The sequence below is a fragment of the Tenrec ecaudatus genome, chromosome 4, assembly GCF_050624435.1.
Source record: "Tenrec ecaudatus isolate mTenEca1 chromosome 4, mTenEca1.hap1, whole genome shotgun sequence".
In the NCBI taxonomy this organism is placed as follows: domain Eukaryota; kingdom Metazoa; phylum Chordata; class Mammalia; order Afrosoricida; family Tenrecidae; genus Tenrec; species Tenrec ecaudatus.
The window spans coordinates 112,095,462-112,112,864 of record NC_134533.1 but is presented as its reverse complement, the minus strand read 5'-3'; the positions used below and the strand labels follow the sequence as shown (position 1 = coordinate 112,112,864).

General features: G+C 52.3%; 1 protein-coding gene across 1 annotated transcript; it reads right to left on the bottom strand.

Annotated features, from left to right (window-relative positions):
* Positions 1 to 297: 297 nt before the first annotated feature.
* Positions 298 to 17,100, bottom strand: HTR3A (5-hydroxytryptamine receptor 3A). Its single transcript, XM_075548767.1, has 9 exons — positions 17,034 to 17,100; positions 14,416 to 14,582; positions 12,777 to 12,821; positions 9,808 to 9,917; positions 8,422 to 8,591; positions 3,006 to 3,166; positions 2,063 to 2,273; positions 1,749 to 1,970; positions 298 to 596 (listed from the first exon to the last, which is right to left on the bottom strand). Exons 1-9 carry the CDS (start codon positions 17,098 to 17,100, stop codon positions 298 to 300), a joined length of 1,452 nt encoding a protein of 483 aa, XP_075404882.1.
* Between the last annotated feature and the right edge of the window lie 303 nt (positions 17,101 to 17,403).

Here is a 17,403-nt window from a genome sequence, read left to right as displayed (position 1 = left end):
CCATGGCAGGGGGCCTAGAGTCTCAAGGACAGAAGGAGGACAAGAGACATAATGAAAATGCTGATGTAGGTGAGGACTGATCTGTCCCAGTCTGTGTGGGCATTGTTGAACGGAAACCTGTTTTGCTGTGTATACTTCCACGGAAAATAAACCACCAGTGGGGGGAAACAAAAAAAAGCAATCTTAGGCAAACTAAGGGGGGGGGATGTCCCTGGGTGGCGAAGGATCTGAGTGAAGGATTCCCCCCGCCCACCATCCTGACCTGTGCCACCCTACCTGCTACCGGGCTGTGCCCCCTCAGGAGTACTGCCAGATGGACCAGAGTGTGACCAGGGTGATGCTGTAGGCCAGCACCGCCAGCAGGTAGATGCGGAAGAGCAGCCTGTCCAGCACGGAGCCCACGCGCAGCCAGTCCCGGGCCACCTCCCGGCTCTCATCCCGCTTCTCCAGGAAGTGCCGGATGGTGGACAGCTCCTGCAGCAGCCCACGAACAGCCAGGGAGGCCTCCCGAGGGGGCGGGGGCGGGCTGCCCCGGCCCCGAGGGGTCTTCTCCAAGTCCCGGGGTCCTGCCAGGGAGCTGCAGTGGTTTCCCATGGCTGGAACAAGAACAGAGCGCCCGCAGGATATGGGTGTCCAGATACCCCATACACCTGAACACGGTATCTCTGTGTCTATGCAACTGTTGCTCGCTGCTGTCATGTCAGCTCCTCGACAACCTGTGACTTCATGCACAAGGGCCCTCAGTCCTGGTTCATCCCCAGAACTGGATGAGGAACACGCTGTTATGATCCATCAGGATTTCATCGGCTACTTTGTGGAAGTGGATAGCAAGACCTTTCTTTCTAGTCCATCTTAGTCTGGAAGCCCCACAGAAGCCTGTTCAGCACCATAGTAGTGAGCAAGCTTCCAGGGACAGGTGGGTGGTTGCTGCATATGAGGAGCACTGACTGAGGATCGAACCCAGGTCCCTAGCACGGGAGGAGAGAATTCTACCACTGAGCCACCAATGTTTGCCAGAACCCTGGGGCTGGAGGAGCCACGTGGAGACCCACACCAGCACTGAGCTGTTTCCACTGTCACTGGATCTACAAGACTTTCCACCCACTGGTCTGTGATCTTCCTGCATTTGGCATCATTACACGTGTTGTGTGAGTCTGAAGAGGAATTTATAGACTGGACATATGGGCCAATATTGGACTTATGGACTTGCTCTGGACTGGGCTGGGATGTTTTCTTAATGTACAAGTACTTTTATATAAAGTTCTTTCCTATACATGAGTGCCTATGAATTTTTTTCTCCAGTGTACCCAGCCTAACACAGTTCATTCGGGATCACTGTGAAGCAAAGCCAGCTCAATGACCCCTCACAACCATATTAGCCACCACCACCCCAAAGGTTAGTGGTTTGAACCCACCCAGTGGCCGGCTCCCCAGAAGGAAGACATGGGGGCCTGCTTCCAGCCAGGAAAACCCCGTGGAACAGTGGCACTCTATGGCACAAGGTGGCACTGAGCTGGGATGCTCTTGGCAACAAGAAGTTTGGGTTTGGGCACATGGCCCCATCTCCGAGGGAGGCCTGCCCTGGCACCCCTCCGCCCACACCTGGGCTATCAGAGGCTGTGAAGGGGAGAGTCCAGCTGGGCCGTCCCCCAACGAAGCTACGTGTTGGGAGTGCCTTGTGTCCTGCCCAGGCCCTTCCACTCCCCACCCAGCTCCTCCAGTCCAGGCCAGGGGCGGCTCTCTCTCACCTGAGCCCTCGTCCATTTTGGGGGCCGCCATGGGGGCAGAGAGCCTCGAGGAAGCGGAGCGCTCCCCCAGGCAAAGCAGCATGGCGAGCCTCTCAAGCACCAGGCGCCGCAGCCAGGCGGGCACGGGCTGCTGCAGGTCCTGTTTGTGCACCAGCCGCACGATGAGGATGGTCTCGGCCAAGCTTATCACCAGCAGGGCCATGCACACCACGAAGTAAACGCCTGCGCACCGTGGGCAGAGAGACACACAGGTGGGGATGTGGGAGGGGCGTCTCCTGGGCCTCCCTGAGCTCCGCCCCCAGGGCGGACCTTACCAATGAGGGGAGTGCCAATGGCGGTGGCGGGCAGTGTGTCAGAAACGATGATGAGGAAGACGGAGTAGCCCAGTAGGAGTGTGATCTTGAAGGAGACTCTTTCTCCACTCTCCGGGGGCAGGTAGAAGCCCACGATGTCCATGACCATGAGGAAGATGCTGGGCAGCAGAAGGCTGACCGCATAGAATAAAGGCCGCCGGCGGATGACCACCTGGGACCAAGAGAGGAGACAGGTTTTGCAGCCAAGACACCCCACCCCACCCCACGCCCACCCCACCGCAGTCCTATAGACCCCGTCTTCCTGGAGCCGTCAGCCTGGATTAGTCAGAGCAGGAAGTGAACAGGCTGGTTGTCTGCCTTTGGATTCTGAGCAGGGCCTGTTGGAAAGGGGGGTGGGGGAGATGTTCTAGACAAGTAAGGGGCGAGTCAGCCAAGATCCCCCATTTGGTTCATCAAAGTATCCTGGAAGGCGTGCTATCTCCAAGATAGAAAAGACTCAGACAATCCTAGCTTCTTAAGACTAGCTGGTGGCTAGTGGTGATGCACTGGGCTGATAACCTCAAGGTCTGCAGTTTGAAACCAGCAGCCGCTCTGCAGGAGCAAGAGGAGGCTCTCTACTCCCATAAAGAGTTACAGTCTCGGAAACCCACAGGGGCAGTTCTACCCTCTATAAGGCCCCTGTGAGTCTGGATTGACTCGATGGCAGTGAGTTGGGAGGTGGTTTTGTTTTTTAAGTCTATCTGGAGCGGGTCCGTGGGAGCGGAAACTTGTGGTGCAATGGAAAGCTCTGGGGCAGTTCTATTCCGTCCTCTAGGGTCGCGCTGTGGGTCAGAATCGACTATCTAGCAATGAGTTCGGCTTGTTCTTGTGGACGTGCACTGGGCGTAACAGGCCGGTGGTGGTAATCGTCGTTCTACCCACATTCACGGAAGGCCCCACTCACGTAGAACTTCATTTCCGCGTAGTACTCGCTGCCCTCGATGCTGAACTGCTGGAACTGTGGCAGCACCCCCAGCAGCTCCCACTCGCCCTGGTTCATGAACACACTCTTGTCGTACTTCACCTTCTCGGGGTTGCGCCACAGGGAGATGTTGATGTCCTGGACTGCGAGAGGAGAACCGAGTCAGCTTGGGGATCTAGTAAGCGGAGCTGGCCCTACCTGGAGAGAGATGGTGGAGAGGGCAGGCAGGGTGGTGTGGCAGGGGCAGCACCCAAGGGCTGTGATGAGAAGTGGCTGGAGTGGAGGTTGCTGCTCTTAATCTTCAGCCTCAGTTTCCTCAGCTGTACAATGAGGCAACACTACGCATCGGACCTATCTCCTTGTTAAGTAGCCTCAAGTTGGCACTGGCTGGTGGCAACCCTGTGCCCAACAGAACAAAACATCACCCAGTCCCGTGCGTTCCTCACAACTGTTACGTGCAGGGGCTATAGGCAGGGCAGAAGAAGCGTTGGATGAAGACACCCAGCAAAATGCAAAGGACCACCCAAGCCGTAGGAGGTCTTTTCTCTCTCTCTCTCTCTCTGTTTCTCCATCTTTGTGATTCTCTCTGTTGTTGTCTTTGTCTCTGTCTCTCTTTCTCTGACACACACACACACACACACACACACACACACACCCCTACACACACACACACCTACATGCCTTGCTAGTTTCCCCTTAGAAGGACCCATTTAGGAAATGATTACGTCAGTACGCTTCACCTTTGCCTTGATAGAACTTCCTGTCTTTAGAGGCGAATTGGAAAAATAAGCAAAATTCTCACTTATAAAAGGGCAGTCCTATTTCTCTGCTTTTATACAGGTATCCATATGTGCAGGATAACAAAGCACACGTGCTTACAACAAAGCACTTGTTAAGAGTTAGGTTTTGTGTCAACTTGGGTGAGTCACGATTCTCTGTGGTTTGGCAGTTAAGATCTTATCTTCCTCCATGATGCCATGTCACACAATGCAACCAACCCCAGGATGGGCCCTGCTGTGAGCAGCCAATAAGTTAGTTGTAAGAAGATATGGGCAGAGTGCAAACCCCCTACTCAAGTCACAGCCCTGATGTTATTGAAAGGATGCTCCCTCAGAGGTGTGGCCTAATCTTGCATAAGTGTGTGCGGTGGGGAAACTTGTTTGCTTTTTGTTGGATCTGGATCCTGCTGGTTCACTGACCTCCAGTTCTTTGTAATTGAGAAAATGGCCTGCCCTGTTGCCCCTTTATCCCAGAAGCCATCAGCAGCCTGCTATCTGACCTGCCAGTGGTGGATTCATTCACCTTCCCAGTCACAAACTGGATCTGCTGACCTTAGATTCAGCCTGTGGTGCTCCCCACCACCACCCACCACCCCCGATGCTGGGTTCATCAGCCCCCAGAGCTCCAAGAGGAAGGAGGAGCCTCCTGCTGAACATCAAGCTCGTGGACTTGAAACTGGACTGGACTTGCCTGCTTCTACAACGGTGTGAGCCGTTTCCATGGTATAAACATCTTTCTTGTTTTGCTTCTCTAGAGAGCCCAGCCTCACACAATGCTGGAAAAGACCTAAATGTCCCTTAAGCAAAAGAATGCCTCACACACCAATGTGAGATGTTTAGTCACTGTTAGCATTTATAACGAAGACTGAATATGCAAACTCGTTCAAGATCTCTTGGTGAGTAAAATGAAGTTTCAGTCTCTCATGGTGTGCACAAGAGGATGCAAATATATGAAATAAAAACCCATGCACACACAAATAGGTGGCTACAAAGGCACAGAGGAGGAGCTGGATGACGTTCACACTAATAAAGAATGGTTAGTTCTTGGTGTAGACAGAAAAGCTCTTGGTGGTGAAAAATCTGGAATTGATTGTGAGTGAATACGTGTTATTGAAAGTGTTGCCCTATCCACAACCTTCCCTGTTCATGTAAGTAGTGTCCAGTCACTTTAATATGTACAAATAATCAATTCATGTATTATGGGCTGAACAGCTGGACTATACACATATAATTTCCTTTCCACAGTCTTTTAAATACTATACCACTGGTGAAATCAATGATACCATCAGTAGAATACCTTATGCCCCATGGGGATGATTTATAACATTCTCTAGCATAAAATGATCATGATGTCTATATGGATGAAGGACTTGCACTGAGTCCTGCTCAGTACTCACCCGTATGAAAAGATCAGTGAAGATATTGGTGCCTTAGCAAAGTGTGATGAAGAAATCAGATGATGCCCAGCTATCAGACAGAGAGCCCTGTAGAGTCAATTCTGGTAGATGTAGTTAGGTCAAAATGTAATACCTATGATCAGTTATCAGGCAACCAAGAACAAAAAAAATCATGCCATTGTGTTCTCACCTCCCTGGTACGATCGCTGAAGACAAATGATGCATAAGCAAATGTGGCAAAAAGAGATAGCTTCTGGGGTCTTAAAGGCTTGAAGGTAGCAAGCGGCCATCTAGCTCAGAAGCAACAAAGCCCACATGGAAGAAACACACCAGCCTGTGCAATCACAAGGTGTCGAAGGGATAAGGTATCAGGCATCATCAGAACAAAAAAATCATATCATTGTGAATGAGGGGGAGCACGGAATGGAGACCCAAAGCCCATCTGTAAACAATTGGACATCCCCTTACCGAAGGGTCGTGGGAGGGGAGACGAGCCAGTCAGGGTGCAGTGTAGCAATGATGAAACATACAACTTTCCTCTATTTCCTAAATGCTTCCTCCCCCACCCCGCACCCCACATCATGATCCAAATTCTACCTTACAAATCTGGCTAGACCAGAGGATGCACGCCGACCGGTACAGCTAGGAACTGGAAACACAGGGAATCCAGGGTGGATGATCCCTTCAGGACCAGTGGTGAGAGTGGGTGGGGTGGAAAGGGGGAACCGATTACAAGGATCTACATATAATCTCCTCCCTGGGGGATGGACAACAGAAAAGTGGGTGAAGGGAGATGTCGGACAGTGCAAGATATGACAAAATAATAATTTTTAAATTATCAAGGGTTCATGAGGGAAGGGGGAGCGGGGAGGGAAGGGAAAAATTGAGGACCCAATGTCAGCGGCTTAGGTGGAGAGCAAATGTTTTGAGAATGATGAGAGCAATGATATACAAATGTGCTTTACACAATTGATGTATGTATGGATTGTTATAAGAGGTGTATGGCCCCTAATAAAATGTAAAAGAAGAAAAAATAAGAAAATGATTCGGGCAAAGAATGTACAGATGTGCTTTATACAATTGATGTACGTATATGTTTGGATTGTGATAAGAGTTGTATGAGGCCCTAATAAAATGTTTTAAAAAAAAGAGGTGTATGAACCCCTAGTAAAATGATTTTAAAAAGAAAATATTAATATAAAAAGTGTAATACCTTATAATTTGATCTCCCTTTTAACTCATTTTAAAGCTATTTCAGTTTTTATGATTTTCTGCTTTCTTTTTTATTGGTTTTTATGTTTTGTTTTGTCATGATTGTTAGGATTTGTTACTTGTTTTGTATGATTTTCTGTATACACAATCCAGGATAGGTCAATCTATATTCATCCAATCTGGATTAATAATTACTGAGAGGCATGTCAGGGGAGGTTAGGGTGAAATGGAGAGCTAAAAACAATGAGCATGAGAAAGAAAACAGTGTTCTGAAATGATTATGCTGATAATTGTACAACTCTTCTTAATATTAAATTATATGATATATGAATCATTTGTCACTAATTTTGTTTTAAGGAAGAAATGTTTGGAATTGAACCTCAAAGTCAAAAGGGACTTTGGCCTTATCTATAATTACAATTTTTGTTCCAGAGAATTATGTATAACCTTTGTAACTTAAAGTTAGGTTAAGAATAAAATCAAAATAGACATAACCCAACCCACACCCTCAGGGTCAATTCCCACTCATAGCAACCCTATAGTACAGAGTGGGACTGCTCCCTAGGGTTTGCGAGATGGTAATTCCTGATGGAAGCAGACAACCTCAGCCTCATCTTTGTCTTGTAGAGCAGATGGTGGATTTGAACTGCTGACCTTGTGGCTATCTCCCAGTGCCACCAGGGATCTAGGGCAATGTTCACATCACTAGACTAGTATTGAACATTTAACACTCAATCTCTCAATCAGAATTTGCCCAGCATCTCAGACTGAGCCTGGCCCTCTGGAGGCCAACCAGCAGTCAGCCAGAAAGGCATATCCTTGCCCTAACTGTGCATCTAGTAGAAACAGAGACAAGTGTGATCCGGGCGGGGAGAAGAACCACAGGGATGGCCTAGTCTGGGGACTGGGCAGCAGGTGTCCTGCCCTCAGAGGGATGAGCGGAGGAGTTGGCAGGCTAGATGTGGCTGGAAGATGGGAGAAAAGAAGGAGCAAGGTAGCCTAGCCGAGGAGATAGCATGCAAGAAATGTAAGGAACCAGGCTTGGGGCTTGGACAAAGTGGCGCTGGGGCTGGAATAGGCTGGCAGGGAGCATGCGCAGTGAGGCTGGAGTGGTGAGTGTCAGGCAGGGACAGTGGGGCCTTGCCAAGCCATGTGTTTGGATTGTGTCCCGGGAGGGCTGAGAAACCGTGGAGGCCTTAACAGAGAGTAATCTGATGAGATTTGCATTTTCATAAACTCTATCTGGCTGCTGAGAGGGAGGGAAGAATGGGGACAGGGGAACACGTAAGAGGCTCTGGCAGCAATCCAGGCACGAGATGAAGGTGGCCTGAGTTAGGGGAGCAGCCCTGATGGAGAAGCGGAGTAGGTAGATTCGAGAGCCTTGTAGGGTCGAGCCTTGCTTGTGATCATGGAAATGGACTGCCCTTTCCGGCTCCTTGTTCGGTCCTTCTATCGTGGGAGGCAGCGGGGGCCGCAATGCTGCCTCCGTTTGGAGGATAAGGAAACAAGAGGCTCCGTGACGGTAAGAAACCAAGTGGTGAGCAAGTTGGCCAACTGGCATCTGTCTGCCAGTCTGCCACACGACAGGGCATCGCGTTGCTGGGATGCTGGGAGGGATGCCTTCAGTATTTCAGATGCCGGCACAGTCGCCCATGGGGAACAGGTTTCAGCAGAGCTTCCAGGCTCAGACAGACTAGGGACAAAGACCTGGGAATCTGCTTGGGGAAGTGAACCAATAAAAAACCTGATGGATCAATAACCACAGTACCTGCTGGGACAGCACCATTGTTTAAAAAGCTGGCCCTAACCCCCCAGCAATCATGAGTGCAGGGCTGAGCAAGGCTTCCTCCTGTTATTCGTGGAGTTGCTATGAGCCAGGGGCAGCTCGATGGGAACTGGCAACCGCCATTGGATAAGGGAGAGGACATCCTGACATGTGCTCTTCCCACAAGTGTCCCTGGGCTCCCAGCCTGCCTCCCCCCCATTGTCCCCAGAGCCCCACATACTCACTAGTGTGCAGCCAGCTTGTGAAGGTGAGAGAGCAGTTCTGAACGTCGAAGGGGAAGTTATAGATGTCGAGGCTGCAGGCGGTCACCATCTGGAGGGGCTTGTAGTTATGGATGTCACCATCTTGCTGGACGTACACGTATGGGATATCCGGGGACTTCCCCACGTCCACACTGGCCGGGGAAGAGGGACAAGTTTAGGGGCTCAGGAGATAGCCCTTAGATCTAAAGGTCTCTGGGCAACCCGGTTCTCTCTGACCCAATGTTTCTAACTTCCCTGTCCATCCCCTTTCTTGGCCGTTGTCAAGGCTACTTGGCAAGCAGTAAAAGGTGGTCTGCCTTCTTTTGTCCCCTGGCATCCCAGCTACAAAGCCAGGGAAGCGGACCCGAGGCTCCACATTGCAGGCTGCAGGGCTCATGCCCAGCTCACCCCACCCGATTGCCCATTTGTGCAGGGCTGCTCAGCTTCCAGGATCAGCAGCCTGGGGCCAGGGCTAGGCATCACCCTGATTCAGGTTTCTCTTTGCCTCCCAGCCCTAGAAGTCTTGTGTAATGAAAACCATTGTCTACACAGGAAGGAGAGCTAGAGATGTCACTGAGAAGACCTAGGGGAAACCAGGAAAGTCCCACCAGACCTCACTCCCCCTGCCAGGTGGACCCCTGACTCCTTCACCCTCCTAGGGACCACTGCTGTGACTTGGAGTAGGCTCAGCGGGGGGTGTTGGGAGCCTGTTGTCTCCCACGGAATCTAGCTCAAGTTCGAGAAGCCAAGGCTAAGGCTATTTCACCTTGTAATGGGGAGACGCAGCGAGAACCCGGGATGTCGCCGAAACCCCTCCAACCTGGGTGATGGGCGCAAGGGAAAACAATCTGAGTGGCGCCCCCTCTTGAGGTGGGCAATGTAGTAGGTGCTGCGTGGAGGGAAACGGGCCCTGTCCCCTTCTCCCTGTTGTCTTCCCCCCAAAGCCATCTCCCTGGCCACGGAGCCTGAAGGAGCCCCAGGCAAGGGGGTGCTGGGTGGGGCCAAAGGAGACAGCACCTGGATGCCAGGAATGGAGGCCTATAGAGAGGGTGCCTCTTGGGACACACTCCAGCTCTCCCCTGTGAAGACGGGAGTGGTCGCCCAAAGCGACCCCTTTCTTTCAGGAACACCACAGTCCTTTGAAAAATGTGTTCCTTCGTTACAGCTCTGCATAAAGCCCCTCACTGGCTGGCTTTCTCCTAGAGCAGGAAGTGCTCAGACCAAGAACAGGGAAGAAAGGGGAAGAAATGACAAAGGGGAATTTGGGCCAACTTGACTGTCAGTTCTGCAGATCCGAGCTCCCTTCCCCCCAGCCCCCTGTCTCCTTCAGCCCATAGCCTGTCCGGCCATGAATTATGGGATACTCACAATTCATTGACGAGAATGTCTGGGACCCAGACGCTGTCCGTGGGGATGGACAACTTGGTGATGTTATCGAAGTCCTCGGGGTCCCACTGGAGAAGCTCATCCTTCCAGCACTAGGGGAAGACAGGCATGGTCACAGGAGCTCCACTGCCCTGCTCAGGGGACTGTAACTCAGACCGACTTCGCCCCTCAGTCCCCAGGCCACAGGTGGCACCCTGGGAAAATCTGGGTGGTGCCTAACTCATTCAGAAGTATCAAAGCTCCATTTCAGTGCTCACACCTCCCTGCCCCCCTGACACACACACACACACACACACACACACACACACAGGACACGGGCAGAGGTGGCCTCTCTCTCAGGGAAGGAAGACATTTATCATTCCCAGGGTTTTGACACCCTAATCTATCCACTGAAGGATTTTAGACAAGTAACTTCTTGGGTCTTGGTGCACACACATGTCAACAGGGACAATAACATCCGCAGCCGGGGTCAACTGAGGGAGCACAGAAGAAAAGGCCTGGCGATCTGCTTCCACCAAACCTTATGGAGCTCGGCTGTACCCTGCAACACAGGGGGGTCACATGACTCTGAATCCACCCACAGCAACGGGGAGAGAGAGAGAGAGAGAGAAAGAGAGTATGTGTGTGTGTGTGTGTGTGTGTGAGAGAGAGAGAGAGAGAGAGAGAGTATGTGTGTGTGTGTGTGTGTGTGTGTGAGAGAGAGAGAGAGAGAGAGAGAGAGAGAGAGAGAGAGAGAGAGAGAGAGAGAGGTGTGCTTCTCACAGGGCCAAGGTGGTTACTGTTAAGTTTGGGTCAAGGCAGTCTCCACTCTCCTGAGGGAATGGCCGGTCTAAATGATAACTCTTTTATTTAAATTCTTCAGTGGTGCCTGTTGTCCTTGTGGTTAAAGCTGGTTGCAATTAAGTCAATTCTGACTCATAGTGACCCAGGAGAACAGAGTAGAACTGCCCCCTCCGGTCTCCAAAGCTGTAGTCTTTGTGGAAGCGGGTGGCTGCGTGGTTCTCCCTCGGAACGCCGGGCGGGTTCCAACTGTGGACCTGACAGCCAGCAGTTGGGTGACTAGCCGCTGTGCCGTGAAGTCAGCTCCGAGTTGGGGTGGCCTTTTTGTATCACCGAGCACAGTGCCGCCTGGTCCGATGCCAGCTTTGTGCTTGTCGGCATGTTTGAATGAATTGTGAATAATTGAGTTAATCCATCCATGGAGGGGTTCTCTTTGTTTTTATTACATACTCCTGTCTGTCAACTTGTCCTGTGAGGGACTCCTATGATGTGCTGTTTGATGAAGGCGAAGGAACCCTGGTGGCACTGCTGGGTAGGCATGAGACTGCTAACCCCAAGATCAGCAGTTCAAACCCACCGGCCACTCCATGGGAGAACAATGAGGCTATCAGCTGCCGCAAAGATTTATAGCCCCAGAAACCCTATATAAGGTCCATATGAGTCTGAATCAACTTGATGGGAGGGGTTTCTGATAAGGGAAGCTAAGGATTAACTATGGTGGACGGGTTTTAGCACAACTTCCAGACTGAGATGGAATAGGAAGTAAGACCTGGGCAGTGAAAAAAACCCCTACAGATCACAACCACTGTCCTTAGGATAAAGCTACACCCCAGGGCCACAGGGGGCTAGAAAATCTGACTTCCACCTCTCTCTCCAGCTTCATTTTTGTAACCTCACCCATCTCTGAAGTCTACCCTCCACGGGGAATGAGACCGTGCAGAAACCTCCACCTCTTGGCCTACCTCAATTTTAAGGCTTCTGTCCGGCTCCTCTGTCCCCCACCCCACTCAGTCCCAGGCAGAGTTAGTTGTGCCTACTCTTGGCTCCCATAGCTGGTCCCTTGTGTTTTGCCCCATGGGATGGGCTGTCTCATTGCACTTGACTGGCCTGTTTCCATGTCTGTGCCCTGCACTAGTCTGGGTGTTCGTTGCGGCAGGCCTGAGTCCCAGGCTTATCTCTGATACCAATCCCCCAGCACGGTGACCGACCGGGCATTCCCTTCCTGCCAGCTGTATGTGCAGGGGCAGACCCCAGGAGTCCAGGGTGGGAGGCCCAAGCCCGACAACTCAGAGGAAGGGCACTCCAGGCTGCCTGGTCTGGTTCAGTTCTGGTCCTTCTGGATGTGGCTGTGTGCTTCCTTGTTAGGGGATCTCCTCAGGAGGGAGAAAAGGAGCCGAGTGTCTCAGAAATCAGCATTCTCGCCCCTCCCTCCACCCCTGCTGGGAGTGGAGGTGGTGGGTGTCCGTACAGAGTGGGGAGGACTCACAGAGAGCCACATCCACCAGGGAGTCTCCAGCGCGGCTCTCAGGCTTGACTTCCGTGAGCGTCCTCCTTCTCCTGCCTTCTTCTCTGCGGCCCCTCCATGTCCCCCTGGGCTCTGACTTCTCCACGTGCCTCGGGACTGCCAGAGCAGCACCCGGTCTCCAGACGGCAGGCTCACCCTGCACTGCCCACCCATCGAACTGGGAACCAGAGAGTGTGCCAAGCCTCAGGGGCACCCACAAACCGGGGTATGGCCCAGGCCCAGCCGAGGCTGAACGAATGAGGACATGGCCAAGGATGTGGTGAGGGCTAAGTGAATGGTATCATCATCCTGTCTCAATCGCCCAATTTGGTTGCCATCCAATTTTGCTTAATAGAAGGAAGGACTCTCTGGCAATTACGTGGAGCGGCTGCCTTGTGCATCCCAGTCACGGGAGGTATTCTCCAGAGGTTGGATGGGCACGCAGAGGGGGGCGGATTAGAGGATTTTACCTCTCCTCCGTGAGCTGTGAGCTCTTTTCAGTCCCCAGACCTGAGATTAGAGGGTTCTCCCTTCCTGGGGCTAGCTGTCAGCATGTCTCAGAACCTCTCCCCTCACCAAGGCTTCTGAGATCCCCAACTGGCTACAGTCCTGGAAAATTAAGCCCCCACCCCAGGACATTCGGTGGCTGAAGGGCAGCTCTGCTCACCTGCCGGTACCAGATGTACGTGGTCAACACCTGATTCTTCTCATCCTGTGAAAGGAAAGGGGCTCTGTGGGCTGCAAGTCTGTCTCATAGATGCCCCCACCCCCCAGCTGCCGCTTTCTGTCCTTTCCCTTGAGAAGGGAGAGTGAAGAAAAGAAGCAGAAACTTGTGGATTTCAGCTCACATTCGGTCTCTACTCACATACATGCTTCCTAACAACAGAACCTGAAATTCTATCTATACTTGCAGAAAAGCTTCATAGCAGCAGAACCTGAAAGTCCATGCCATTGGGCACATTACGGATGCTACTGTTGCAATCTCCTGGTACCCCAGAGGGATGGTTGACTATGTTTTTACTTTTTTGTTTGGGGGGTTTTGTTATTGTTGTTGCTGTTCTGGTTGGTTTTTGTTTTTGTCATAATATGACCACTAATGTTAAACCAGAGTCATTTATAACCCGGGGACAAGCAGCTGCCTTCTGGGCTCTCACTTCATTCTAGCCTCAATCCAAGAACAGTTAGTTCTAATAACATGGTCCTATTGATACTCGCCTTCATGAAGAGATCACTGAAGATAAGGGTGCTACAGTAAAGAGTGGTGAAGAAAGCAGATGGTGCCCGGCTAGCAACTGGAATAGTGTCTGGGGGCTTAAAGGCTTGTGTTCAAACAAGCAGCCACCTAAGTGAGGCGTCAACTAAGTCAAAATCTAAAGATGATGAAGGAAAAGGTATCAGAGGTTAAACTGTGAACACCCAATTTGCGAAGGCTATGGAGGGCAGTAGGAGCCCCAAATCTGTCTGCAGAGTATCTAGTCAGTATAGTCTTTGGCAGATCCCCCCTGGCCACAGGTGAGGGACTCGCAAACAGCGTTACCATCAGAAACTTGATTGTGGCGGATCGGACTACATTGTAATATGATAGCTTGCTCAGTTGACCCAACCTGAATTTGCTCTAGGCAATATTTTTCGCTTGTTCCACAGCAGACATTTCTTCTCCGGCTTTTAAAATATTGTTGGTGGTCTTTTCTTTCTTAGTCTTTATTTTTATCTTTATGTTATCATTCTGTCTCATTTTGGTTTGGTTTTGTATTGTTTCTGTTAGGTTTCTCAGTTTATGAAGCCCAGAAGGAGCGAATGCATAGGGGCAATAACTGATACAATGGTTTATCAGGATGGTGAGGGGGTGGGGTGGCTTTGGGTGAGGGGGAGGAGTTGGGGAGCAAACTGAATGCAGGAGGGGGGAGGGAGCACTAGAACGGATTGTAAAGGTGCATATACAACTCTTTTCAAAAGCGACCACGTTATGGAAGTGGCTGTATGATAGGTGAATTTCATATCAAGAAAACTACTAAAATAAATAAATAAATACTGTCTGTAAAGTAGCCTCTTGGTTGTTGGGGTTGGGGCTGAGGGACGTCCACAGGGGATGCACCTCCTCCGTGTTCTGGTTCAGGCAGCTAACATGTGAATCCCAGCCCCTCCACAGCTATGAGGCAGACCATGGCCCAGAGGCACATATGCATTCGAGCGCCCACGGGGCTGCCCAGGGATGGCCTGGTCTCACATGGACTTCTCTCCAGCCGTCCAAAAAGTCTCCCCTCCCCATAAGCTGGGGGTGTGGGAGGTTGGGGCGGCGCGCTCACCACGTTGATGATAGAGTAGACCATGACGTCAATGAACACGGTGGTTGACTTCCTCCAGTCCTTCACGGGCCGCACACCCTTGGTGTAGTTGGCCAGCAGGCAGTTGGAGAGCCTCAGCAGGGCAGGCAGGGTGGTATTGTGGGCCCTGGAACAGACCTTGGGCCTGGCTGGGGAGGAGAGCAGCGCAGAGTGGGCCCTCTCCCCTTGCCCTAGTATGAATGCCATTAAAAGAACTATGTCCCCACCATAACCATCTCGCAAAACTCTCAGACAGTCTCACCCCTGCAGACAGAAATCCCCACGGCCAGATCACGGAGTCTGCAAAGATTCCTGCCAACGTTCAAATGTGTCCTCTCAGATCCCCCACCCCCAACCGCATCCCCCCCTCCACCTCATGTACACCTAGCAGAAGCGGAAGGGGACACGGTCAGAAAAGTTCTGGAATAGGGTCAGGAAAGACAAGGATCCCAGGTGCTGAAGTGGGGTACGCATTTAGGTTGCTAAGGAGAAGGTCAGCGGTTCAAACCCACCAGCTGCTCCTCTGGAGAAAGATGAGGTTGCCTGCCCTGGTAAAGATTTACAGCCTGAAAGTGCTGTGGAGTGCTTCTTCTCTGCACTGTGGAGTCATTATGAGTCGGCACTGACTTGATGGTAGTGGGTACAGACTGAGAAAGGGTGAGAGAGAGCTGCCTGCCCTAAGAGGGCGGGCCTGTGGGTCTCTGGTCAAGGGGTTCAGGAAGCCGCAGGGAAATGGCCAGGGCTGTGTGCTGTAGGATAAGGTATGTTGGGTACAAGAAGGTGCATGCTCAAATGCATGATTTCTAAGCCAGATGGTCTGCCTGAGCCAGCACGGTATTTCAGCATCCAGGGCAGCTCTGTCACCGTGCTCCCAGCCGGCAACCACCCAGAAAGGAAGAAGGAAGGGCAACCAGACAGGGAAAACGGATACCCTGTCCCTTCTGCAAAATCAGCTCCAGAGGGTGTCCCGCTACCTCCCCGTCACACACAAACAGTTAGCTAGGCAGCCTTCTGCAGGCCCTAGCCTGACATGCTCGCTCGGTTGAGAAGAGAGCTTGGCAGTGGGGAATGAGAAGCCCCATCGCCTTGCTGTCAGCACAGGAGGTCCTCATCTTGCCCTACAGTGGACCCTGAGGCAGCCCACAGGACCATGAGATATAAGGAGCGGATATTTGGGGCAGGAAGGGACCACCCTAGAGAAGCGGGCTGTGGACCCAACAGGAGCGAAGGAGGGTCTGGCGGGGAGACCGCATGAACTGGCTTTCTCCAAACTAAGCCCCTCTTTTCTCCGCTCGCCTATGACGTCCCCATGCACCTGTGTGGCCAACTGGTCCCACCAGTGCCCCCTGCCTGCCTCCAACCCACCTGTGCCTGCCGAGCTGCCAGCACCCCTCAGAAGGGCAGGAAGGAGAAGGGAGAAAAGACCGCTTGCCGAGGCGGGTGCCTGCTCGGACGATCTAGGCTGACGTATGCTGCGCCTAGTCATTTGGGGCCAGTCCACCTTGGTGCTTATCAGATGGACTCATTCGATAAATAAGGAGGGAGCAGCGGGTCCTTTTCATTCCTCCAGCCAGTGGAGGAACTGGAGTCAAGCCTGATCCTTGGGTCTCCTCACAGGGGACAGCCCGGATCCTCCTAGTGGCAGGGCTCCGTCCAGCTCAGAGAGAACAAAATGGAGAACAGTGCCCCCTTGCACCCCCTCCCCTGGGCTGCTGGGAGGTACAGAGCTTCTCTCCAAAGAGAAAGGCCCACCCACAGTACGGCTGCAGCCTCCACTCACTAGCCCTACTGAGCGCTCAGCTGGCCGGAAGGAAAGTTACTGATCCCGCAAGCCCTGCTTTCACCCAGCCCCAGAATAGCATCTTCTAATCATTCTACAGAGCAGCCCTGAGGGTGTAGTGGTTACCCATTGGGCTGCTTACTAGAAGATCAGCAGTTCAAAGCTACCAGCTGCTCCTCGGGGAAAAGAGGAGGCTTTCTAATCCCGGAAAGAGTTCCAGTCTCAGAAACCCTCCCAGGGCAATTCTACCCTGTCCTATGGGGTCGCCATGAGTCAGAATCGACTTGACAGCAGTGAATTTTTGTTGTTTGTTTAATGACTCTCTAGCCCCAGCTCCAAACTGGGTCTGTAAGGGAGAAATCTTCTAAGAAGGCTCCTGATGTGACTACCACGTCTCCCCAGTTCCAGAGAGGGACGGGGAACCCAGAGAAATTCGGTGTCAGGAGAGTTTAGCTCAAAGAGAATCTTCAGAAACAAAGGCCCAGAGGAGCCAGCGGAGCCTGAGGGTCCCTTGCAACTGCGACTAGAGGAGTTTGTGGCCAGGATAAAGCCCCCCCCCCCCATCTAGCGCCTCCTCTCAGATACGCTAGGCGGCTGGGTAGCAAGCCCTTCCTACACCTGGTGGTCCATGGCTCTAACTTTCTAGCTTGACCACGATTCTTCAAAAAGCTCTCCTGCTCATATACATGAAGATGCCCACCTATCCTGCGGCTGCACCCACACCACACACTCCATCCCTCCACTCCCTGAGGGAGCAAGCACCTCGCCCTCACCCCACCATTGTGGGTGTCCAGCCACGTCGCATAAAAGTGCTCCTTACCTTCTCCCACTGCCAGGAACGTGGGCAGAAGCAGGGAGAGCAGCACCTTCCTCAGGGGCAGCAGCATGATGCACTTCCCACAGGGTGGGTGGCCGCCCAGGGCCAGCCTGCCCACACGCTACCAGTCTGATGCCCGGGCAGTGTGCTTCTTCTCCTGGCCGCTGCGGCTCACTGTCTGAGGATGCAGCCACCCGCTCCACACAAACCCCCAGAATTGGGAAGCCGCCAAAACTTCCCTGCAATCAGTCCCTTAGTGGGATCAGGTTTCCGGGTGGGAGGGGCAGGGAGAGGACCACAGGGAGAGAAGTTGATGTCACTGGGTTGGAGCTCAGGCCACACATTCATTCAGATGGCCTGGCCCAGGTTCTCC